Below are 27138 nucleotides of genomic sequence, written 5' to 3'. Positions count from 1 at the left end.
TGTTTTACCCCAAAAATAAGTAGTTAACAGTAGAAATTTAATTTTTTTTTTGACATGGATATGCCCAGTGGGTCGTACACTACATGATTCAATCACTTTTATTATGTTGGTTCAGTTAACTACTTATTTTGGGGATAAAACATCATTTTTTGGTTAAAAATTAGAAATCATTTTTTACCAAAAAATGATGTTTTACCCCAAAAATAAGTAGTTAACAGTAGAAATAAAAATTTTTTTTACATGGATATACCCAGTGGGTTGTACACTACATTATTCAATCACTTTTATTATGTTGGTTCGGTGGGGTTTGCTATATTTTTTTGGAGGTTTGCAGGGTTTAGCAATCATTTTTGACCAAAAAATTATGTTTTACCCCAAAAATAAGTAGTTAACAGTAGAAATTTAATTTTTTTTTTTTACATGGATATACCAGTGGGTCGTACACTATATGATTCAATCACTTTTATTATGTTGGTTCGGTGGGGTTTGCTATATTTTTTTGGAGGTTTGCAGGGTTTAGCAATCATTTTTGACCAAAAAATTATGTTTTACCCCAAAAGTAAGTAGTTAACAGTAGAAATTTAATTTTTTTTGTTGACATGGATATGCCCAGTGGGTCGTACACTACATGATTCAATCACTTTTATTATGTTGGTTCAGTTAACTACTTATTTTGGGGATAAAACATCATTTTTTGGTTAAAAATTAGAAATCATTTTTTACCAAAAAATGATGTTTTACCCCAAAAATAAGTAGTTAACAGTAGAAATTAAATTTTTTTTTTACATGGATATACCCAGTGGGTCGTACACTACATGATTCAATCACTTTTATTATGTTGGTTCGGTGGGGTTTGCTATATTTTTGTGGAGGTTTGCAGGGTTTAGCAATCATTTTTGACCAAAAAATTATGTTTTACCCCAAAAATAAGTAGTTAACAGTAGAAATTTATTATTTTTTTTAAATGGATATACCCAGTGGGTTGTACACTACATGATTCAATCACTTTTATGTTGGTTCGGTGGGGTTTGCTATGTTTTTTTTGGAGGTTTGCGGGGGTTTGCGGGGTTAGCAATACCCTGTTTTTCCCGCCAAATTGGACGCCATATTGGATTCTGGCATGATGATGTCATTGTTATCGACTCGATTTATCAACTACTATGAGAAGTAGTTTTTAAAGTAAGCCTCAGCTAATTTTAATCATCATAACACAACTCCAAGTAAAAAAAAACGTGAATTGATTTCCCTATCCCCTATATATATAGGTATTTGTGTGTGTTAATATAAATTTGTGTGTGTTATATAGGCCAAAATTTAAAAGTGCCGTAAAAAAATTTCCCCAAGACCCTGGGATGGGGATTTTTTTTCTGACATTCTATATGGTATACTCTATCAGAAAAACCCCAAAAAATTTTTCCTATACTTTTTTCCCGCTAAATTTGTACTGCACCCAGGCTAGTAGTATTATCTTACATTATAGAGTAACAATTTTAAGATGGAGGGCAGCAGACAGGATAAACTAGTTTTCTCCTCAGAGAGTTTCTTGCGCTGTGTCAGCAGCTCAGCTGTCAGTATGAAACATGTAAGTGATCTGATTGGACGTCCTGTGGTGGAGCTAACAATCTGATCAAACACAACTTAATAACATTTCAACATTGCTTTTTGCTGCTGCTAAGAATGCAGCGGTTGTAATTGATCTGGTTCTGCAACCATGTCGGAAGCAAGATATTTATATGCAGCAATTTAAGGCAAATTTACAATGGCCACTATCGTTATTGAAGGCCCAATTGAAGGTAGGTTGATTGATAAGCCTGGAGATTTCTGTAATCTATTAATTCCTTGTTATATATTCTTCAAGATATGTATGTAGGACCGGACCATAATGGTCAAGGTATTTAAAAAATACTATCTATTGCGTTGCCAGCACTGTCAACCAGTAAATTCTATGATTTACCCCACAAAATTAAATGTATATGCCCGCGGTTATATGGTCATCGTGAAAACTGAGAAAATGTGACACTATGCGCCCACAGCAGAGCCATTACTTTTTAAAGTCAACCAGGTTCTTATCGTGCATTACACAGAACAACGGCTTTAAGTCCCATCCAAAGGACGACGCCATTAGTATTACAGACGAGTCTTCCACATAGTCCATAGTCCAATTCCTAATACCGTGCTCCATGTCAACTTTCGTGCTATGAAAGAACTAGTATAGCAATTTCAGGGCATCATGAAATCGTATTTCGGAAATAATTTTACTGAAAAATGTTCTTCAAATGTTTTTTTTTAAATGAAACAATTAAAAATGTAAAATTCTTACTGTTTTGTGAAGAACCAATAGATGCAATAAAAACTGACCAAAAAATAAGTTTATGTCAAAAGATTGTGAACATTGGTTTTATAGTGTTTGTTCAGTAAAAACGGATAACAATTCCAATGGGTTTTAACTATTTATATAGTAACAAAAGTCATTGTTGAATAAAGTACAGTTATTTAAACACTTTGTATGTCTGCTTATATTGTAATTGTTAGGTGCATGACTAGCTTGGTTTTTCTGCACTGTACAAATAAACACCGTCAGTTTATGGAACACAATGCATTGGAGCTATCCAATATCATAAGGGTATATCCGCAAGCAAGTAATCCAGAATTACAAAAGAGGGGACAAATCTAACATTGGTAGATTTTAAAGAGTTGGTTCAATTGTTGTTGACAAAAATGAAATGTAAATGAATGTAATATAAAAGAGGCATTTTTTTTCAATCTTGCACTTGCATTTCTGAGTGTGATTGTATTTTTTTTTTGTTCACTTTAAATAAAATGCTTCACTTTCATTAAACAGCATATGACATTTTAACCAACAAGAAATTTAAGCTTAGATTTATGTTTATAGCACTGTATGGATTTATATGTAATTGCTGCAGTGTATGTCACAATGTTCAACATGGGAGAGAGTCACCAAAGCAGATCCAAAACTAGCATAAAAATAACTGTTTCATCTGCTTTTCTCTTTAGGCAATATCTGAATACAATAATGTACAATATTCAAATACATTTTCATTTTTAATATTATGGATATTAAATCAGAAATAAATAACCCTGTTTATACTCTTTTTGTTTTGGCATAGCTCCTTACAAAACAGAAATTAGCACCTCCTCCCCTTTATTTTTTTTTTGCACATTTTTAAACATTTATTTTAAAGATGATATTGAGAATTGTTTTTTTAATATGCCATTTTAATGTCACATAATATTTATACACTTTGACCAATAATTAGATCGAATATTTATTTTTTAATAAATGTATTTTGTTATTAAAGGAAATATATGTAGCCCCAACAGCCTATAAAAACCCTCAGTGTGATAATAATAATGGATAAAATAGGGTTAATGGCCATGGTATGACACTCTGATGATTCACCAAGGTAGTAAGTGCAATCTGGTCTCTCTAGATATTTATAATTTTGCAATTTCCGAACTTCAAAAAGTTTCAATGTATTTCATTGGTTAAAATTGTTTTCTTCTCAAAACTAAGCTGGGTTAAACCATTATCTGTGAAAGGTAGGATTGGTAATCACTCATGAATATTATTCATATAACCACACAGTGGATATTTACATTAGATATCTATGAATATTATCCTTTTGTTATTAGACTTTGTACTAAAGGTTAATATTAATAGGTAGAGATTTATATATGTTGTTGACATGATTTCAGAGCTAGAACCAACACACAACAACCAATGAGTATAATTGCTATGTTACGAAGTCTGCTCAAAAACTATTTCCACATATATGCAGGATTTTGAAGCTGATTGAGCAATTATTGATAATGAAAGCATTGTGTGTATTGGTTGTATTGTTTTGCTTCCTTCCCGAGGTTAACCTATTGGATAATAATTACAATTGTGTTTGAACTTCGCTTATGTTTGATGCTTGCATTATATTGTATATTATTTCCTGTTAATATCTCATGATTATATTAACTATTGAATTAATTTATTAAACATTGTTTCATACTGGTTACCTATTTGCAATGAAGATGGATGATGATGATACTAATACCTCTTTACTGCTTACAGAACAAGATATCCCGCTTGAGACAACACCCAAAAATGAAGCCAATGGAATTGAACCTGAGACTGTTACTGAAAAAGAACTAAAAGAAAGAACACAAGCCATCGTCAACCCAGAACAGGTGGACATAGCATTCCCGATTAAACAACTAAGATTTCGTCGAGAGATTAAGTTAAAAATTATGGTTTTGTTTCTCTTTTTTGCAATTGTTACGGGAGTGGTATGTATTTATAAATTCTTCGAACCAGACAGTTTATACTTTGAATTTGGCGAAACAAAATTTGATGTAGAGAGTCACATGTTGGAGGTTCGATACAATGATCAAACAGTTCTTTTAGGTACTCTGGGTCAACAAATCTCAAAAGATGTCAACCCATATTATTGTCACAATTCAAAAACCGAAATTTGCCTGAGGTGGATAAATTTAGGATCTTTGACAATAAAACAGAGTGTGTTTGAGTCAACAGAAATATATCATGTGACGTGGATAGCATGGAAGCAAAATCAACAACTTGTTGATTGTTATTCATTTGGTGATAATTATTCATGGTATGGCGGCGGTATACTACCTGATCAGTTATGGCCAGTTCAACATTGGAATAAATCGCAATACGTTCCTTTCATAACGTCTTCTTCAAGCAGTGTTATTAGTGGTTACGGACATGATGGATACGGCTCTGTGCAAGAGCGTTATTTTTTGTCTTCCAGCGGTGTGCAAATCATCATCAAGAGTACTAACCCACTTTTTGTAAATATCTTTAATCAATCACAAATTTGTTTCAAGTCTATGTACTCTAATCCCTACCTGAAGTCGATGAACAACCAATTAGAATTACAGTACAGTATTATTGTTGATAAATCTGTGTCGTCTGTTTACAAATATGCAAAATCTAACATTTTTCCAGAAACATCAACACCTCAGGAGTTTTTAATCGGTGATGTTATTTGGAGTTTACAAGATGTTATACATGGTGATTGTATGACGCAAACAGACATTTTAAATTTTGCTGATGATATACTTTCACATGGATATAACGCAAGTATTTTAGAAATCCCAGAAGGCTTTGCCTCAAATTACGGAGATTTTAACTTTGATCATGAAAGGTTTCCGAATGCAAGTGAAATGTTTGAGGTTCTTCATAGAAAAGGTTGGAAAGTTATGTTAGTGACTGGTATATTTGCAAATACCGATGCTAATGCATTTATAGAAGGTATTTCACAAGGATACTGGGTACAAGACCCACGAGGAGAGGTACCTGGACTTGTGCAATGGGATTACGGTATCGGAGCATTGCTTGACGTAACGTATGATAACGCCATTATGTGGTTTGTCAACAGATTAAACAATTTCAGAAGAAAATATAATATCGATTATTTTACTTTTAAATATGGGCAAGCCAGTTATCTTCCGTTTGGATTTAAAACAAAAATCAATCTTGCGAATCCGTCTGATTTCACAAGATTATATGTAGAAGCAATAAAACAGGTTGATGGATGCTTAGCAGTGACGTCGGGTTATCAAAATCAAGACTTAGGACTCTACAGTCAGCTTGAATCTTTACATCCAACATGGCTACCTTTGAAAGGTTTAAAGAGTGTTATTCCAACTGTTCTTAATCTATCAATTCTCAACTACCATTACTTTATCCCAAGTACAATCGGTGGTACAATCAATGTAGCTAAGAATTGTAGTCATATAGACATTAAATACAGTGACCCAGAGTTATATATCCGATGGGTTGAAATGCAAGTATTTTTCCCAGTAATGAAATTCTCAGTCCTCCCATGGAAATTAAGTGATTCTGTTGATAATATTGCTAAAAAGTGGGTCAAATTTCATGGAAATTATTTCAAAAATAAAAATGTTCAACAGTTGGATTCATTTGAGGAAGCGTTAATAAAACCAGTGTGGTTAAGTGGAGACGTAAAAAATGTTGAATCTGATGTTATTGAAACGTCATTTATGGTCGGAGACTCAACAGTTGTTGCTCCTATTTTAAATGCCAAAGAAAATAGCAGAAAAGTTTACTTGCCTGAAGGAAAATGGTCTAGTCCATTAAGTAGCAAATTATTTCAGGGTGGACAAACATTAACAATCACGGGTATAAACACTGACAGTATTGCCTATTTTGAGCTTATAGATGATGAACTTCACAAATAAAAACACGTCTCTATATTATACATAATACAAAAGAAAGATTACGTTTGCAAGCACACACAATTTTAAGTAAATATTTGTATGATATGAAAACAAAACTGTAGATCTTAATAGGACCTTTTTTTTTTTTTTAGAAAATATTATATTTTCAGTATTTTTTTATATTTATAAAATGGTATCAAAATTGCATATAGATTTTGTGCATTAAGAATTTATATTTGTTTTATAATGTTTTTATTCAAAAGAAGAAATTTAAATATTTTTCATCTAATATAAATGTATATATTGGCATAGTGACGTGCTTGTATAATATATAAATTCTATAAATTCATTATTCAAAATACAATATAAGAAATATATTATAACAATATTTTATTTAAACAAAATAAAAAGTAATTAAATTTGTATATAAAAAGGATAATATTAATTTAAAATATAATGGACAGTACAGTAACAATCTTTGTTTTATGTTTGATTAAAATCTGTATGCTCTCTGTCTAGGTTCTAGGAAGGTGATTCAACATAATATTCGTATATAGAAAAACATTTGGCACAAATGGCGTTCATCATTAAATACTTGAGCTGAAAAAAATTGAAATGGCCCGCGTATAATTCTACGTAAGAAGAGACTAGAGTCTAGCAATCTGTAGTAGACCTACTGTAGAGATGGACAGTTGAAAAACACTTTTAATAGCAACATTGAAGAAATTGATTTTGGAAGAGTAATTTGGAGCAGATTGTCATTTTTGAAATTGTTCATTACACATACTAGGTCATTGATTAGTTTTGTTAACATGGAATTTGTAACATTGATTAGTATTAGACTGATGGCTATTGATGACATTTGAAGACATTGATAAATCACTGTGCTTGTTTGTTTGACAATTAATGTGATTACACGTCAATACTTTGTGATTTATGCAAAATAAGAGTATAACAAATAGGAAAATTAAACAGTAGACAACATGGCACGATAGCTTGTCTACACTTTACCTTACTGGCAGTATTTCACATTTCTCTTTCTTTTCTAGATTATAAAAGATCAGTTTTGACAAGTTCAAAATGATTGAAAATCAATTCAAGTGATCAAGTTGAATTAAAAAAATCAAATTTAATCCAGGATTTGGTTGGTTCTTAAATGTAAATTGAATTTCCAAGTGAAGAAAATGACACATTGATTTTTGTAGGAAACAAAATGCTTTTATAGATTTAAGATTTGATATCATTTTAAAAGGTGTGTATCAAACATTCCATTTTACTGTGAAATAAATCTGAATTGGATTTAGTAGCATTCATTTTTAATAAAATAACAGTAGGCCTAAATATTATTATTATAACAGAAAATATTTATTTATTTTTTTAATCGTTATAAGCATATAGACCATGTACCAACTTACATGTTAAATACCCAATTTGTTTCCTACTGATAAGTTCCCTGTTCCTGTTTTTTTTTTAAAAATTGAAAATGCATATTATTATTAATAGATTAAACATTAAATCGCCAAAAAAAAAAAACTATTATAAATTGGAATTTATAGCACAAAAATAAAATATAAATTAAACTTTTAAATGTAAAATTAATTTCTTTGAAAAAAAAATGTTTATAGCAATTTATTACGGTATAACCAACACAGTAGAAAGAGAGAAGTTTGATTAATGTAAAAGATAAGAATGTATTTATTAAATCCAATAATTCAGATATGGATATATTCAATATTTTCAATTTAATAAGAAATAATTGCATATTTTGCATAAGCTGAAATATATTTATTTTCTATTAGTATTTCTAAAAGGTTGGGATGACAATGATTAAGTGTTAATGAGTTGGCAATTTGCCAATGATGCAATGAATAATAAAACTATCCCATCATGCATCATTCTCAATCAAAACAGCAAAGTGTCAACACTTAACATCTGGCAATTAAATTCTTGTCAACTATTGGTGCCTAGAGATTATACAATTTGATAAATATCATGGCAACCAAGAGGGCTTTATGCATAATTATGATTTAAATATTTAAAGACAAGACAGACATACACTATCTAAAGATTCAACCAATCAGAGCACAGAATTTTTGTCAAAATTGATTTACAGCCAAAAGTTGAAAACAAAATTGATTATAAGTTGAGATAAACGTGGACTTGATCTTTTTTATTTAAAAAAAATATATATATTCTGTGTGAACCTTAAAAATAAAAGCCTGTATTGTGTATGTATTTACTTCATTATTTTTGTCAAATATTTTTCTGTATAAATTTAGAAAAAAATGTAAATAAATAGTAAAAGTTATTCAGATTTTCAAAAGAAATATAATATATATAATTGTATGGTACAATATGAAGTGATGTCAGTGGAAAAGAATAAAATATTTTGATTTAGAAAAAAAACTGAGGATTTAAGTCTTTTTGTTTGCAACACATGTTTAGTGTGCTATGTACGATAATAAAGAAACGGCTATAACCTGCAATGAAAACAGTTAAGCTCCTCATTTTATTTTACAAAGTGGGTTTTGTTTTCATAGAAATGGATTCTTTTATTCTAAATTTTCTGGAAATTACAACTAACAAAAAACAATATTATATACTCATACACAATAATAGATTATGAATCCCAAGGCTAGGGCAAAATATAATTTAATTGTATGCAACATATTTGGATATGCAACCTCATAACTTCCATCCATCACATAAAACTGTTCTTTATTGTACTAATAGCATAAAATTGCATGTGAAATATAAATCTAAAAAAATAAGTAATCTTAATACTATCAAATGTTTTATCACCTGCAGAAATCCATATTGTTGACGTAAGCATATTTTAAGATTCGCTTTTAGAATAGCTGTGTTTATTTATTAAGAGTTTAAGCATAGCTAAGCTCATGGCTTTAGTGCAGCATAGGGAATAGATGGATTTTGTCTACACAAAGAGTTCTAAATGTGCTTTAGAGTAATGTTTAGTGGAGACACCTTTACATTTGTTGTTTCTACCAAAAGAAAAATGTTATTGAATGTCTATGAAAATATTGTTTTTAACAGAAAGGGAGAAACAATTAGCTATAAATGTAAACATAGTAATAGTCAAAGTATGTTGAAGTTAAGAAAAAATGTCAAAGTCCAAATCCTGTGGCACATCCAGGATTTTGAAATAGGGCCAAAATTTTAAAATCTATCAGCAAACAACTCAACCAGACTACTTTACAGGGCCCCTGGAGCCACCTGCAACCACAGTCCAGCTGATATCCTCCCCAGTGAAGTAGGTGATTTATGAGTGTGCTGAATCCTGTTTTTTTTTGCTATTGTTGGTTCCTTTATGAATACCTGGGAAAGAGGTTCACTTTACATTTGCCCTGATTACTGTCAATGTTGTTTATCATCAAAGATATATACTCTTGATAAATTGCATAATTAATTAAACGTTTAACCTTTGCTCCCTGGCATGTGCCAGTATATATACATAAGATGTATTTTGATAAAACATCGGAAGGTTGTTGTCACGCCGGCTTTCATTTGAACCTATATTCAGAAGATAGTCACAGAGCTATTTGACTGATGGTGTACTTGTACAGTGGATTTAAATTGAATCTGTGTGCAAAATTATCAGGTACGACGGTGTATTTGAACAATTTTTGAAAAGTTATAAGATATCTTTGATTTAATGAAACATGCAGGGCAGAGTTAAAGTGGCATTGATTACAACTGCAGTTGTAGTTGTGGTTGTAGGTATAGTGTGTACAGTGTTGTTTACTGGTGATAGTGATGATCAAGATGCCAACAATAAGCATTACAATTTCCAGATGGCTAGTCAAGAATTAACTATCAAAAGCGGCAATGGAACACTTCTTACTGGCAAGCTTGGATCTCAGCTGTCTATGTATGATATTGCCGAGTGTGGCGATGAACAAGATTGCTTCATCTGGGAAGAAAAAGCGAGACTGAAGATAAGTACAACAATTATAAGTAGTCAAATTTCTTGCACACGTTTCAATTGGGAAGTGTTAAACTCCATGACCAATGATCTTATTGATTGTTTTGAGCTAGGTCATTCGCATTGGTATGGGTCAGCAGAGATGTATTACCAGTTTTGGCCAATTGAACGCTGGAATAAATCAATGAAAATGTATGTATCTGGCGATATGTATGCGGATTCTCAAGATTGGGGCTCCGTGATGGAACCATACTGGTTGTCTTCAAACGGTGTAGCTATCTGGGTTGATAAAGACACTCCACTTCATGTGAGTATTAACTATAATAATGACGGAAAAGTGTGCTTCAAAAGTACTTACAGTGACTCATATTACCAACGACCCTCTGGAAAACTTCCTGTTATGATGTATGACATCTGCACAGCTGATAATATCAGAGATGTACATCTTTACATGACAGAGCAATTCCTTGGTAAACCTTCAGGAATACCAGATGATCGAATGATATCACTTCCAATCTGGTCAACTTGGGCAAGATACAAGATCTTTATCAACAACAGCGTGATCCTTGAATACGCACACGAGATCATTGAGAATGGTTTTAATAACAGTCAACTGGAGATAGACGATGGTTATCAGAGTAAATACGGAGACTTTGACTTTGATTCAGAGAAATTCCCCAACCCGACGGAGATGATCACAGAGCTGCATAATCTTGGATTCAGAGTAACCATGTGGGTAATGCCATTCGCTAATATAAACTCTGATGCATATGCTGCAGGAAAGAAGTTAGGTTACTGGGTCAAAAAGCAAGGGTCAGAGGACCCTGGATTAGTGCCATGGTGGAATGGTTTGGGTGCATTACTGGATGTTACAAACTCTGATGCATGTGATTGGTACACTCAAAGACTTGTGGATATTCGCAACTCATATGGAATAGATTCTTTCAAATTTGATGCTGGTGAAACAAACTACTTGCCACAAAACTACAAAACAGCAGGTGAATTGTATAACCCTGCTGATTATACGATGTTGCATGCAAAAATGGCTGCCAGTCTTGGAAACCAGATTGAAGTGCGAGCCTCTTATGGGAATCAAGACCTTCCAATATTTGTACGAATGATGGATAAAGATTCCAAGTGGGGAGATGACAAAGGTTTACTAACTATAATCCCAACAGCATTAACATTCAGCATACTAGGCTACCCATTTATTTTACCCGATATGATAGGTGGTAATGCCTATGAAGGTGGTTTTCACGGGCAGGATAAACCAGAACGTGAACTCTACATCCGGTGGCTAGAAGTCACTGCATTCCTCCCTAGTATGCAGTTCTCTATTTCACCATGGCAATATGATGATGAAGTAATCGCTATTTCTAAGCGATGGGTTGAATTCCATACAACAGATATTGCTCCCCTTATAATAGAGCTAGCTGTCGAGGCTACCCAATCGGGAGCACCAATTATTCGACCATTATGGTGGTTGGATCCAAAAAGTGAAGATGCATTAACTGTTGATGATGAGTTTCTTGTTGGCAATAAACTTCTTGTTGCCCCAGTATTAGTCAAAGGTGCAGTGTCAAGGGATGTCTTTTTACCAGCTGGTTCCTGGATGGATGAATTAAACAAAAAACATGTGGAAGGAAACAGATGGTTGAGGGATGTATCAGTTGCATTAGACGAGGTTGCATACTATACACGGATTGCAGAATGAAGTCACAGTTTTTAACGTCAATGATAATTAAAGCACAATTTTCAACAATTTAAAACGTTACCAAAATCATATAATTTGCAGAAAAGTACATGAAAAAGACTGATAAGTACCTAATGTTACTACTATTGTATTGATGATAATTTAATCCTAACAAAATACTTGTAGTTTGTACTGTATAGCAGTTTTGTCATGCAAGGCTGTATTTTAATATCACATCCATATTTATTTCAACTAATACTTTTTAAAAAAATATCCAAGGCTCATTAATATAGTACTATAATAATAATAATAAAATTGTTATTGTAATACTTTCTTTCCATTTTTGTTCATATGGATTGTATTTTAATAGCACATTTACATTCATTCAACTAATGATAAAAATTTCCTTCAGAGTTAGGGCGCATTGATAATTGTACCACACTGTATTGATAACAATAATAAACATTTAACTCAAAAATCCTTGTATTGTATATCTTTTTTCATGCATAATTGCATTATAACAGCACGTCCATATATTCATGCATGTAGCAATATGCATTTTGAGCTATATACAGAAAATATGAACTTGAGCTGAATATTAATATATTTATGTAGAAGAAACCTATTAATTTTCTTAATGAGAAGCGGACTCTCTATATTTTTCGGTATGAATAATTAATGGGCGATGAGTGTCACGATCTGAATTAAACTTTTTCCCTGGGTTAAATGACACCAGTGTCCAGAAACAAAGATTTTATCTTGTACACAGGCAGACAGGAATGAAAGCACAACCTCCTTTCAATGGAGTCACTCCAGTCACTTATCAGTTACATTTTCTACTAGAGTGTTAGCCATTTCAATTATGTATAAGTCATGTTGAAACTAGTTTGTCATAATAGCAAAAATAGAATATATTGACCAAATCAAATATTAATTTTTAATATGAAGACACTGGAGAATATAGCGAAAAGTTCAAAGAGTCAAAAGGGACAAATACTGTACGTGTTTTATTGACGAGTTTATTTATTAGTAGCAAGAAACATAATTGGGGGTATGGAATTGCTGAAGAACGCATGGGAAGGCAATATCAGTTTTGGAGGAATTCATTATTCCACAAAAACAAGCACCAAAATATTTTGTAATGACACTTAGGCCTAGTGCTTTAACATTTTTTAGTTAAAAGAATGTGGTTATTTTTTCAGCTCTTTGCTCTGTCAATATATCTACAGTTAGTAATCCGGAATAAAAATATAAAAAAAAAAACTACAGCAGAACTCTCCTTTGGGAAACCCCTATTCATGTGACAATCTCCCATAAAAGGAACAAGGGGAAATATATGACACTATGGCCAACCTTTATTCAAGAACCACTCTTTGTTATAAGGGTGCTACTATATAAAAAAAAAACATTCACATTAAAGGCAAATAATGAAAATGAAAAATAGTTACCAGAAAACATTGAACCATTGCAAAAAAAAAACCAAATATATTTAGATATGCATTTATTAGTCATTTTAAATGTGTTTGACATTCATTAAAAGAAACAAAGCAATATAATTTGGTGGAGATGATAGCTTCTACAAAGACAGTCTGATAAACAACCCAGAAGGCAAGTAGTATTTAAACACCAACTATTACACAGGCCTGTTACAATTGTACCATATAATATAATACAGTGAAACTTATATACTACTTTGACTGGCATAGAGGTTATTTATAGGCGGGCAAGTTTGACTGACGCGCAAAACAAGCTATTTCTAACCAACATTGCGACTAGTGATTTGTTGCTTTAAAAAAATATGTTTAAACCCCACATTTTATTATGATTGCAATAAGAGACATGAACCCAATCTTTTAGGTTTACAATTAGGCACTGTAGTAGGCCAACCATGAGTGGCGTAACGCAAGGGGAAAAGGTCCCTGGTTTAGCACATGGGCTCCTTAAGCCCTGGGGACAGCGAGTGCTCATAGCCATTACACCACTGCCAACAGTAGTAGTAAAATAATAGTGATTATTGTACTCTAGTAGTACAGTATATTAGATCTTTAGCCTAGTAGTTTCTAAAGCAAGTGTTCTGTTGTAAAAGTAACACAGTATATCAGAACCTTACATTAAGCCTGTTTTTCCACTTGACAAAACTAGAAAAGAAAACGCACTACCATTTCCAATAGCGCATAGCTTTGATTTTCACTTAGTCACTTCTATTGGCTAGTGAGCTGTTCGACTTGCATGAGTGCTCATGAACGCATGACAACTCATTTTCTGAAGCTCTGATTGGTTGTGAAATTTTTCGCTTCGCAAAAACTAGGAACTGTTTAACCTACAGTAATAATTTTGCTGAAGGAAATAAACTTTGTCGCATAAAAGAAATGTTGAAGATGGAAATATGAATGCGTATAAGATGGCGCTATTGATTTGCCTAGTGGACAACAAGCATGTATCCTCTAGTATACAAATATCAGATTTATTGGTTCAGAATCTTAGATTTAAAAAGTGATTGTTGTTAAAATGATGCTACACATAATGGTGTATATGATAAATAAACTTTAGTTTCAAAAGTTCGCGATTCTTTTTGTCACTTCAAGTGTACAGTACTTGGTCATGTTTGTCATTTGATTTACATTTCACAGTCCCTGAAAAGAAGCACATACTACTGTAATGCACTACACTATGAAATCTTTAACAATTTATCTTAATCTAAATTTTTTCTATGATTCTGATGATAAATAAAGTCATATAATAAATAACAATTCTGATACTATGAGATAACATGAAGCTTTGGTTAAAAAAGTAAGTCTAGAATAATTTTTTTTTGTGACTTACCCCAATTTAATCACGGTTGGATTTTTGCTTTGCTTATATTTAATTTGTTACTCTACATTTTATCTTTCTTTAAAACATACCTACTTTTCCCCAAAGCCCGACTACATTAACAGAAAATATACCATACACTAGTAGTGTAATAAATATTAACATTATTGTTAATTCTTATAGTAATAATGTAAATAGAAATTAAGTTTTCTCTCAAAATAGTTGATAGTAATAGTGTTTTAATTAGCTCTAGGAACCGCACATCAATCCGAAAAGTATTACAGTTTCTGTCATAAGCCGTAAATTAAAAATTGAAAAACAACAATACATTACTTTATACTCGTTTACTATTTATAAGAATGTATTTGTCTCCTAATTTCTTGTTGTATTCAGTGCAAACAAAATTCCTTTTCACTCTCACTCTCTAAACTTTACATTGTATTAAAATATGACACAGTTGTTGTATATATAATTATTATCCTGTGCTATTAGCAATGCCAGTAATACAAGGTTCATTCAAAATAGACCCAAGAATCCTTCTCATATCCTTCATGTACATGCTCCAATAGTACTTTTCGTCGACTTTCACAGTATCTATTTGAATAGTAATAAAAAAAGTAATTATAAATATAATATTTAAAAGGAAATCGGATATTAACCACGCAGGACAATAACCAGGGCACCCAAGTTTGTCCTTTATCACTTTAACAATGGTTATGTGTGATTATTGTCTGTGTGGTTATTGTCCAATTTACACTCAATAATTAAACCTAAGAAATGGTAGTACAGTCAACTCTCCCAATACCGTACACCTTTGGGCTGTCCTAATATGTCTGGTTTTCCAGAAAGTCTGGTATTTGGAATGTGTTTTTAATGATCAAAATGAATTTGGGACTCTTTGGTCATCAAGAAAAGTCTGGTTTTGGGAGAGTTTCTGGTTTTTACAGAGTCCAGTTTTGGGAGAGTTGACTGTATTAGAATATAACCACAATTGAATGGAATAAGAGGTTTTTAAAAAAAAATACCAACCTTGATTTATCTTGCACCTTTTGCTTGATATCAATAATGGAATCTGATGTAATATCTCGTTCTAAATATTCTGATAAAAACTCGGTTGCGTTTTCTAAATCTTTCTGGTTCTCCTGAAAAAGCGAAATTAATATAATTAAATCTCACAATAGTGTTTTTTTAAAAAAATGTTTTAATTAAGCAGCATCAAATGAAGTATAGAGTTTCTTTTTAGAATACAGCTATTTCCAAATACCATAGAGTAATAATAATTAACATAATACTCCGGAGTGTATCCTTACTATCTGCAACGCAAAACTGTCACATGTTCACAATCTAAACCGATAGTGTGTGCTGTCTATAAATTGTTCTATTCTATGGCCAAAATCAAAGCGCTGCTTTTATCAAAGGCCTAACCTTTGACATAGGGAGTAGCGGATTGAATATAAGTTTACTTTTACAGTAGGTTGTTATAAAACAAATAATGAATGTTTCGTATTCATTGAATGGAGAAAATAATTCCATTCATTGAAAGCCAGACTGTTCTATTTAACCCAGCTCTGCCTTGTTAAAGGGAATAGTCAATCTCTCAACTCATGAAAATATTCTCCCATTCAACTCATAAAATAAAAACATTATTTGTATATTACTCCACACAAATACAATGGATTATTCCATGCAAATACAATGGATTATTCCATGCAAATACAATGGATTATTCCATGCAAATACAATTCAATGTATTAACCTCAAATATTATACTCTGGTTGTTTTTGCCAAGATAGAAAGCAAACACATAGGTATTCATTAACGTAGAGCGGCATGAGACGAGAACATCAACAGCTTTCTTTAGAAACTGTACTTCAATCCATGACATGTTCATCTGCTGCATGTCTTCCATTTTAGTTTTAATCTTAGTATACAGCTGTAAAAACATATAATATAATTCAATTCTCGTTTATTCAAAATAAAATGGCATTGCAGAATAAACTGAATTACACCAAATTTACATTAAAAACTACAATGTATATACAAATATAAAATAAATTTCAATTAAAAGTTAAAATACAAACAACTTTCAGACATAAGGTACACAATTTAAAAAAAATGTCCATATTTAAATTCAAATATACAATGTAAAAATTCTATTCAAAATTCAAACATTACATTTTGATAATACCTTAATAATATTATTCCATTAATTTGCCACCAATAAGATAAGATAACTTTATTTCGTCCAAATAAATTTCGTGAAAATAAGCAGAACAATACAGCTATTTCTTGTTGTTTGGTAAAACTAAATAATATATGGAGTGACATGCTTAATCGGCGACAGAAGCGCTTGGCCTTTGGCACATTTAAGCTAATTGATACAAAGAAATATCAATTTATATTGTAAAATAACTTACACATACACCATTTAAAGTTATATACATGTATTCAGAATGCGTTTCTAATCATTATCAAACATACCTTATTTTCAAACTTGAGACTTTGCATGTGATTCATGTAGCGATTACAATAGAAAAGGTATCTCTGCAATGCTGATCTGGATTTCTGCAATAAGAAACAAACATTCCATGAAAATTTGCTGGAAACTTTTGACAACATTAACTTTATATTGAAAAACAGTCACAAATAGCCGGCAAAACTGTAGGGGCACATCTAGGCATTCCACAGACAAGATAGGACTTAAAACTCTTCTAGTCCCATTAGGATCTTTTTAGCCGATTCGGATAACCGATTCACCCAGATAAGCGCTTAAAACGCTCATGAGGTTAAAAATCAAGGTCACAAAAATAAAAGTAAATCAAATGCGTAGTTTGATGTGCATGAATCGTGACAACAAATTATACAAAATACTCACAACTTGAAAAAAAATATGCTTCCAAATATATAAAAACAATTGTTGAAGTGAGTTTGAAATATTATCAAAAAATATAACCATTATTCGAAGCACGCTTTTCGAAACGCGTAAAACGTAAAATCGTCTAAAATCCATCATTATTTGTAATAATCACTATTTTGAAGCGTATTATACAATAATATATAATGAATTTAAAGATTATTTATCAGTTACAGTGTCTAAATCGTCATATTTTCATGTAAAAACATGATTTTTTAACCGGAAAAAAGTCGTAGCTGCGTCCTCCCGAGGGCCATGCCATGTTGCGAATGGCAAATTCCAAGTTGCTTTCAGGATGTTTTTTTAACATCCTCGGTGACCAAACAGCTGCTCCCGATAGGCCCCATATGATCATTGTTGGAGGAGTCTGTCTACTAATTTATTCATAATTTCGAAACCGGTCATTCATAATGGTCAAGTTTGGTCTTATTTTGAAGAGAAGAAATAGGTTCTGATGAAGAGGAGGAGAAGAGTTAAAGGTAACCTAAGCATTCCACAGACAAATTAGCCATGTTAATTCACTCTTAAGCTCTATCTACACTCTCAAATTTTATGCAACAAAAAAATGTGATGTGGACATGATGATGTCATATCACTACCATATCTAAGCATATCACTACTACCATATTTGGGCACATCACATCTTTTTTTGTCAAACTAGTTTGATAGTGTAGACAGAGCTTTCGGCTTTTAGGCTACCAGGCTCATATCATGATCCTCCAAATGTTCAACGAAACACAAATACTCAGTACGAGATCTTACTTCTTGATTATCTCTAGCTTTCTTTGCTTCATCTTCATCAAACCTATTGCAATTATACCTGAAAAAAAACATACATAGTATTTACTAATTCATCATCTTCTGCCTTATCCTAAAATAATAATATAATAGTTCATTCTTATATAGCGCATATAAGCGCACTGAACATTATTAACCCCTGTCATTTTGTATCAAACACGTATGAAAACATACTCCCATAATGCAGCTAGTAATCAGCACAAAGTTGTATCCATTTTATACACCTGGGTGGAGAGAGGCAAATGTAAAATGTCTTGCCTAAGTATACAAGCAATGGCAAGAGTGGGATTTGTACCACGATCTCACGATCAGTAATCCAATGTCCAACAGAACACACTGCACGACACACCTCTCACATACAGTAAAAATGCTCCATGAACAATCCAAAATTCTATGTCATTAGTTTAGAGTAAGAGCAGTTATGATGTTTGTGCTCATGCCTATTGCTACTTGCTTCTGGTTAAAGGTACTTTTTTAAACTTGCCAAATAAATATTATTACTGTATAATCGCACTACCTGATTTAGACTAAATATAGACATGACTGTATGATCAATTCCATTGTTGTTCAAGTATAATCACACTCCCTGATATAGGCTAAACACTGATACGAATAATCCCACTCACACAATTTTGTTCCTGGGACTATACTAGGTCATCATACAATATTATTATTAAATAATTAAAATCAATTTACCAAGAAGATCCATGAGGCTCCCAAGGACCTAAGCAAACCCAGCAAAAATCAGCCTGCGGAATAAAAACAAGAATATAATATAAATAATACTATATTTTATTATCTATATTTCTTCTCATTTTGACATAGATACAACATAAAGAAAAAACACAAAGTAGAATTTCAGAAGCACAACTAAACTGAAATCAAGTTACTTGCCTTGCAGCTCTGGTTACGACACACCATGTGATTGCAGCCGCCATCTTTCTCAATGGTCACATGACACTTGGGACATTCTTTGGTGTTTGCAGCTATCCAATTAGAAGTCTCGCTGTCATCATCACATTTCTTTATCCATTTTTTTAACCACTGAAAGAAAAATTCATGCAAAAATTAGCATCAAAGTTAAGTTTAAAAACAAATGTTATTTATAAGTTCATGTTTAGCTTTTGACTGTATACGGTACTGAATATCGCAAATAGTGAGTTAATTGTAAACAAAAGATAACATTATTAAGGATGAAATGCAGAATCAATTATGGTCATTTTTCAGACTTAAAATACTATTTTTATACTGAATATTACAATCTATTTTTTTGTAATTTAATGTTTTATTATCCTAGCCATCTTATGAAGTTTGTTGTTTTAAAAAAAAAAATGTTATTTGTATTGTTCCTTTGGCTTGATAAAGAATGAAATGAAGATGAAATCAGTGTAAATAATCAATTGTTAGTAAATAATCAAACCAGTTATTCAATTATTTTACACAGTACAATTATTTATCACCAGTAAGAGTTAATTAATGGTACTATAATAAGATTATATTTAATGCTGTTGTACTTACTATACATTTGACAGGATCATGCCACATTTCACCACAGGAAAAGCTGTAAATAAAACCAAATTATTATTACTATTTTGACCAATTTACGATGAAATGGCATTGACAAAATTACAAAATTTAACAACAATTAATTATAATAAATATTCTCAATCTTATTGAGGATTATAAACACCCTTTTCGAAAAAAAGTAAGCCTAGACTTGACATGGTTTTTATTCAGTTTCAGTGAGGGCAAAAATTCTTTACAAAGACATACCAAAACTCATGACCACAACGGCATTTGACTGGTTTGACCTCATTATGGTTGACCTTGACCGCGTACGGACAATCAGGTGCTGGACACCATCGCATCAGACGATTACAACCCACAAAACTCAATGTTATAAGGTGTTGATACTTTAACTTTACGCGAGGCTCTTTAACTAGTTTCCTGAAGAAAAAGCATTATCAATAAACATTAACCTTGTGATCACTAACTTTATCATTATTTAGGAAGTGGAATTCACCATATGCCTATATATATTTTATTATCTTGATACGACATTTAAACAATTTTTTTTTTATTTCTTCATATTTCAAAATACATGTACAGGAAAAAAAAATATAAAAAAACATAAAACAGAAAAAACACAGATACATGTCTATATAAAAAGCAATAACAAATTTTTACAAAATATTAATGAACCATTTTCTCTCAAACTAGTCGGTTTGTCTGTCTTGAGATTAACTTGTCATGAAATGGGTTTTAAAAATTGTTCTAATAAAACTATAACCGTTTCATACTATATGATCTAAAATATGGCCCCCACAATTCATAAGGATGCATAAATCTATAAAGTGTGTTAAAAATTCATTATGCTGTACTGTGAGTTTTATATGTCATATGTAAAATGTAAAGCAAGCAATGCTTATCACACATTCAGTTAAATGTTAATCAGATGGACACATGGATTTTTATGAATTTAGATGTACAATAAACTGAATGTAGTTGTATACATTGTCACTTACATAACTGTATGGTCATCTACAAGAATGTCACACCCATGAGCGGCACATGATATAGTCTGAGAAAACAAATAAAAACAATTTCAATTAGCAAAATAAACACGTTTTTTAAACATGGTTCCAAATAAACTGTACTACCTGTAAATCGTAAGCAAAAAAAATAACAAATAATAATAAATAAATAATAATAATACATTTTAAAGACGATTCTATAAAGAAAAGAATGAGATAAACTTCACATTTGAAAAATTGTCTACATTTGGGTGTGTTCAACAAATAATTAAGCTCTGTCTACACTATCAAACTTTATGCGACAAAAAAATGTGATGTTCCCATATAGACATGATGATGCTATATTACTACTATATTTTGGTATATCACTACCATATTTGGGCACATCACACATTTTTTGTCAAACTAGTTTGATAGTGTAGACAGAGCTTTAGTTTTATTATACTCAAAACACAACACATTTAAGTTCAGTTTTGGTGAACACAACCAATTGGTATCAGTGTATGGTAACTTTCAACTCTTTCTTGTTTAAATGCAGGCAGTAATGAATGTCATGGATAATTTACAAGAGACTGTATCTGAAGGCAGACTACATACATGTAGAGCATATCCTGATTTATAATAACATAACATTTTAAATGTTAATTACCCAACATAACATTTTGGATTTTCATCACCTAACAATTTGAACGTTCTTTAATAACATTTGAATGTTACGAATTAACTAACATTTTAAATTAATATTTAATTAACATTCAACATTGTAATTACTTAACATTACAATTTTAAATAACAAATAAAACTCAATTTTAATCAAATGTATCTTAAGCTCTGTATACACTATCAAACTTTATGCAACAAAAAAATGTGATGTGCCCATATATGGACATGATGATGTCATATCACTACCATATTTAAGCATATCACTGCCATATTTAAGCATACCACCACCATATTTGGGCACATCACACTTTTTTGTCAAACTAGTTTGATAGTGTAGACAGAGCTTTATAAATCCTATTTTATTTCATTTCTATATCATCATAGCCAACTGTACAGTAATTCCACAAATTCATGGTATGTACATTATTGCCTCAGAATTGGATTTCAACATATTACATTACATCAAGTAAGACAAAAATAAATGATATTCTGGTCCAGAGTTGATTTATACTTGGGGTCAGCTTATAATGATTATACTTGTGGAAAATAAGGTAAGCTGCTGTAGGCACAAAAAAAGACTTTGTTTGAGAGGCTTTTTCATAATAAATGACACCTACCTGTCCCATGCCTTCATCCACTATCTTCATTGATAAATATCTAGTCCAACATTCATTGCAAAACTTGTGTCCACATTCCAAAGAAGAAAAATCCTAAAATTAAATAACCATAGACATTAAAGATGTATAGTCACATAAAAACATAGAAGACCTAAAGATAAATTAATTGTAGTTATTCAAAGAGTAAAATTTCACCAAAAACATTACTTTTGTCCTTTTAAATTATAGTTTTAATAGAAAATAAATTTTTTTTCAATCTATTCTCTACATTTAATAGGAAGCGCGAAAATATTAACATAAAAAGCATATATTTGTATTGTATTTTTGTAATAATTTCATTTCCAGGGGTACAGTACAATAATTGAATAAAGACACTACACTTACGTTTGTTGGCATTGTACGACAACATACCATACAAGATTGCATGAGGCAGGACGATGACCTTGTATTCACCTAACAACAAACAAAAGTAGTATGATTTTATGAACAGCGTTAATGTTAATGTTTTTAACTTACTACCAAGCTACTATCGAGCTACTACCAAGTCAGCACAGGTTCAAGGCTTTCATCAACAGTACTGTACAGTCTTCTTGGACCTACAAACTGTAAGCCCAGTGTACACATTTGGGTTGTGTTCAGAAGAGTACCCGCCAGATGAATGGTTGCCATTTGAGCAACACTCATCATGAAGGAACCCTTAAGATTGATTCCCACTAGGACGTAACGCAAGGACGTACACGCAACACAAGCGAGTTGACCAATGATAAGAGACAGTTCAAATAATTCATCGTCAAATCCCTTACGTTGTGTTGCATCTGTAGCGGGAACCACGCATTATATTAGGGAAGATGAGTTTTTGTATGTGTAACAAACATATACAAGCTTTGCGACAGAAATGACAAACAGACGAGAATATCTATGACTTTTATGTGGTTTCCTGTTCGATATACATACATAATTAGACTGATGTCACTTCCTTCAATGTTTAGTAGGATTTTATGCATCTTTTTTCCTTCATTTTACAACTTGATTATCATTAGTTTTAATGTATTATTTAATTGTTGGTCAGATGTTTTGCCCTGCTCTGACTAGTATTGTACATTTTAATCTCCGTACCTTTTAGAACAATTACTTAGCTACATGACGCAAAGCTACTGGTAATTCACAGTGTATATTATAAATTTTTTTTTTTTCTTTTTCTCAGCAGAGATTCAAGTGAATACTTCAAAAAAGTTTTAACATAATCATTATTGTAAGAAAAACAAACTGTCTACATAAAGTAGTCTATTTTTATAATCAAGTATTTCATTTAGACAATTTAAAACCAGGAGTATCCTATTAACTACATAAAACAAGTAGATTGTATAACATTTTAGTCTGGATAAACACTATTAAAGCAACTACCTTTCACTTACTGTAGATGTGAAACATTCACTACATTGAATAAATTAATTAGTACAATTCTTCTCTACATTTCTCAGAATATTGAATATAGTGCGAACAGGGTCAAAGTTTAAAAGCTTTTTTTTGGGTAGATTTTACTATTTAACATTCAAACATTCAATCTTTACCATACTGTACTCATTTGCATATTCTTCATCTACTGTATCTATCACTAACATTAAAATGATCACCAATCATGGGATTTGAATTCCATATAGAATTAGGGATAAAGGGACTTTCATTTAAATAAAAACAAATTTTGTTTTTACTATACTTACTATTCACAGTTCTTATCTTTTCAATATTGCTCTCAATTGCATATTTCTGATTTTCACCAATATTAAAGTGGACAGACAGAACTGAATGTTAGAATTGAGGATAAAATCATCACAACCTCATTCAAATTCTAATATCCATCATGAACAAAATTAAAATTCATAAATAACACTCAGCTATCAGCTTTTAACAATGTGAGCTTAACTCCTTTGTGATGAAAAATCAACTAAAGTAAAACCTATTTTTAAAGGCTTTGTGATAAAATAGCATCTGCAATATTATTTAAACATCTCTTATGAAGAACCTCTTTTACTTACTTTTGATGCAGACTGTGGCATCGACTGTCGATGAGGACTAACTATATGAGCTTCTGAAAATAACCTATCCTGATCTCCGTCATAATAACGTTCCATAAGTTTTTCTTTGTCCCATTTGAAGTGATTCAATAATATTCGTGTTACAGTTGCAGGTATCTGTAATGTAAAAAAAAATGTAGCAACATTGTAATTACAGTACAACTCCTTCTTCGGACATCCCTATTCAGAAGACGCCTCTTTTTAAGAGAAATTGTTTGGTGAAGGAAAAAGGTGAAATAATGTGTTATCACTACTGTACACAGTACTCTATATAGTATTCAGTATGTTATCACATGATTGAAATTGACTATTTTAGCCTAATCTTAAGCTCTGTCTACACTATCAAACTTTATGTGATAACATGTGATGTATACTAATACTACCAGATTTGGGCATATCACTACCATATTTGGGAATATCATTATCACACTGTTTTTGTCAAACTAGTTTGATAGTGTAGACAGAGCTTTATACAAGTACAATGTATTAATATTGACATGTTTACAGTATACATATCAGTAAATTAGATATTTGGCTTTATAACACAAACCATGATTCTCAGGTACATAATACTGTAGTACATTAAATATTGAACTCTCCTTTACCCACAACAGATGTAAAATAACTGCTTGAATATGGCATTTAACAATTCATAATCCATCCGTCCATCCATTAAAATGGAAATAGACTATTATCATATTATTACAAGAGATGAATTTAAACTCAAAGATGACATTCCTAAGATATTTCAACATCACAGAGCTGTTGACATTTTTGAAAAATGATTTTCATAATATTGAATGAAATGTTTTTTATTTTTGTGTCTTTATAGTAATACAAATACTCTTTGTATTGGAAGTCTTTAGCTTTGGCATTGGCTTACAGGTAATTAAAATGAAAAGAGAAAATGCTACTACGTACTGTACATGGAAACTAAAGCCCTGTCTACACTATCAAACTAAAAACAAAAAAAGTATGATGTGCCCAAATATGGTAGTGATATGCCCAAATATGGTAGTGATATGCCCAAATATGGTAGTGATATGATATTGTCATGTCCATATATGAGCACATCAATTTTTTTTGATAGTGTAGACACAGAAACAAAACATTAAACATGATATTATTCTGAGTGAAGCTGAGCGTGGCGATGTGGCATAATGGCTATAGAATCTGACTAGCATTAGACATTGTGCCATATCAAATAGCAAAGCCTGTTCTTTAAATAGGATGTAAAGCTGTTGGTCCTACAGTATGTAAATGCATATTAATGCATGATAAAGAGTAGGGGATCTTCCAGTGTGCTGATCATGGAAGGTATTGCACTATGGCAATCATGGGTCAATAGAGGGCATTTAATCCAAATGTCCTCAACTGATGATGAATATGCACAAAATAGTGCAATAAATATCGAATTAATGTACACATTTTTATTCTGTAATTCCAACCAGGTGCTGCACATTCTGCTTTCAATCACATACTAAATAATTGCAATGATGTAATGCCAACATTGTAACCACAACTGACTGATGCCAGATGACATGACTTGAGTCACAGTGGCTTCTTATAAGTCACAATAAAACCTTTTGGCAAAACTAATAATGGTCTGGCAGCAGTTTGTATTTTATGTGCATGCCGTGTAAGGCGATCATAGACTTTCAGAGTTTAAAGTGTGGGAAAACAATCAATTATATTATAATCAGTGATTTGATTAAATCAATCACTATTCTCATTTGAAAGAAAAACCAATTTGGACCATGATTTGACCTTACCCACATAATAATAATTTAGATGTAGATATTCCTCGCATAGATTTAGTCTTACTACTTACTGTACTTACTCAAAGACCACTTACATAGGTAGGCGTACGCAAGATATTTGCCATCGCATTTAGGTCTGGAAACGCCATGCCAACGCTATGTTATGAGCGCATTTGTCCCAAAATTAGATATCCGTAGTAGCGCCATGAAAATCATTGTATTTAAAAAAAACAATTACACTATCGTATCGTGTAGACCTACCACTTACTTACCTCTACAACATTATTTACTTCTCGTATAGTATCAACCATGTGTTGAACTATGGCATCTGGATTTAAAACTTCATAGTAAAAATCATCATCTTCTGGCCTATCTCTTGAAGCAGATTCTTCACCTTCCATTTCGAAATGGTCTTCATAACCACTCGATCCCTGGTCATCATCCTGCTCTTCTTCATCGTCTTCGATGAAAAATCCTTCATCTTCATCCATTTAAAATATGTTTTGATACAGTTTATAGAGTAGAAAATTGATTATCACTTTTAGAAATTATTATCTCTCTCAGTCAAATAGTTTATCTGCCTTTAGGTGTATTTCATATAAAGTAAATACAAAATGTGAATACCCCGTGAAACCAGGCAATATTATGGCCTGGTTGATAAAGAAATACGTCACTTGGGAAAGAGCTTACTTGAAGAATCAGCTACACTCACGGACTTTCATCGGAAAATAAACTTAATATTTAACATAATAAGCTTCTCCGTGTATTTAAAAATACAATTCGAATATTTATAGCAAAATGTGTCCTATCCTTACCCGCCCAGTTACCTATTTCTAGTAGGACAAAAATAGCCCTGACACAACAACACTGTAGCCCCGTAGTAATCACAATCGTTTCCCGAAATTCCGTCATTGATGAATGCATTGTGGGTAATAAGTAAAAACTCTAGAGGGGGCTCTTTAAAAAATGTCATTGCCAAAGAAAGTTTTTAAAAAAATACTAAGATTAAAGAAACTCATCGTTCTATAGCGGATATTCTAACTTTAAAATAAATATTTAAAAATCGCCTTTGAGTAGTTTCTCACTAAATTCAATTGAGATTTGAGATTGCCTT

The 27138-nt window shown here is 31.7% G+C and overlaps 3 protein-coding genes across 3 annotated transcripts; 2 read left to right on the top strand and 1 right to left on the bottom strand.

The window, feature by feature from the left end:
- The first annotated feature begins 1590 nt into the window (after positions 1-1590).
- Positions 1591-8583, top strand: LOC144854396 (myogenesis-regulating glycosidase-like). Its single transcript, XM_078712343.1, has 2 exons — positions 1591-1793; positions 4082-8583. The coding sequence occupies exons 1-2, from the start codon at positions 1760-1762 to the stop codon at positions 6235-6237; spliced, it is 2190 nt and encodes a 729-aa protein (XP_078568469.1). The 5' UTR covers positions 1591-1759; the 3' UTR covers positions 6238-8583.
- Positions 8584-9871: 1288 nt separating this feature from the next.
- On the top strand, positions 9872-12344 carry LOC144854709 (myogenesis-regulating glycosidase-like). Its single transcript, XM_078712656.1, has one exon. The coding sequence runs from the start codon at positions 9897-9899 to the stop codon at positions 11871-11873; it is 1977 nt and encodes a 658-aa protein (XP_078568782.1). The 5' UTR covers positions 9872-9896; the 3' UTR covers positions 11874-12344.
- Positions 12345-12687: 343 nt separating this feature from the next.
- On the bottom strand, positions 12688-26931 carry LOC144854710 (E3 ubiquitin-protein ligase arih1-like). Its single transcript, XM_078712657.1, has 14 exons — positions 26297-26931; positions 24226-24381; positions 22574-22642; positions 22190-22282; positions 20901-20956; positions 20149-20322; positions 19894-19936; positions 19270-19419; positions 19072-19124; positions 18340-18397; positions 17145-17228; positions 16420-16596; positions 15693-15805; positions 12688-15257 (listed from the first exon to the last, which is right to left on the bottom strand). The coding sequence occupies exons 1-14, from the start codon at positions 26513-26515 to the stop codon at positions 15176-15178; spliced, it is 1527 nt and encodes a 508-aa protein (XP_078568783.1). The 5' UTR covers positions 26516-26931; the 3' UTR covers positions 12688-15175.
- Positions 26932-27138: the final 207 nt, after the last annotated feature.

Source organism: Antedon bifida, chromosome 10 (genome assembly GCF_963402885.1).
Source record: "Antedon bifida chromosome 10, ecAntBifi1.1, whole genome shotgun sequence".
In the NCBI taxonomy this organism is placed as follows: domain Eukaryota; kingdom Metazoa; phylum Echinodermata; class Crinoidea; order Comatulida; family Antedonidae; genus Antedon; species Antedon bifida.
Note: the sequence above shows the minus strand (reverse complement) of the source record. Positions and strands in the feature narration are given on the sequence as shown.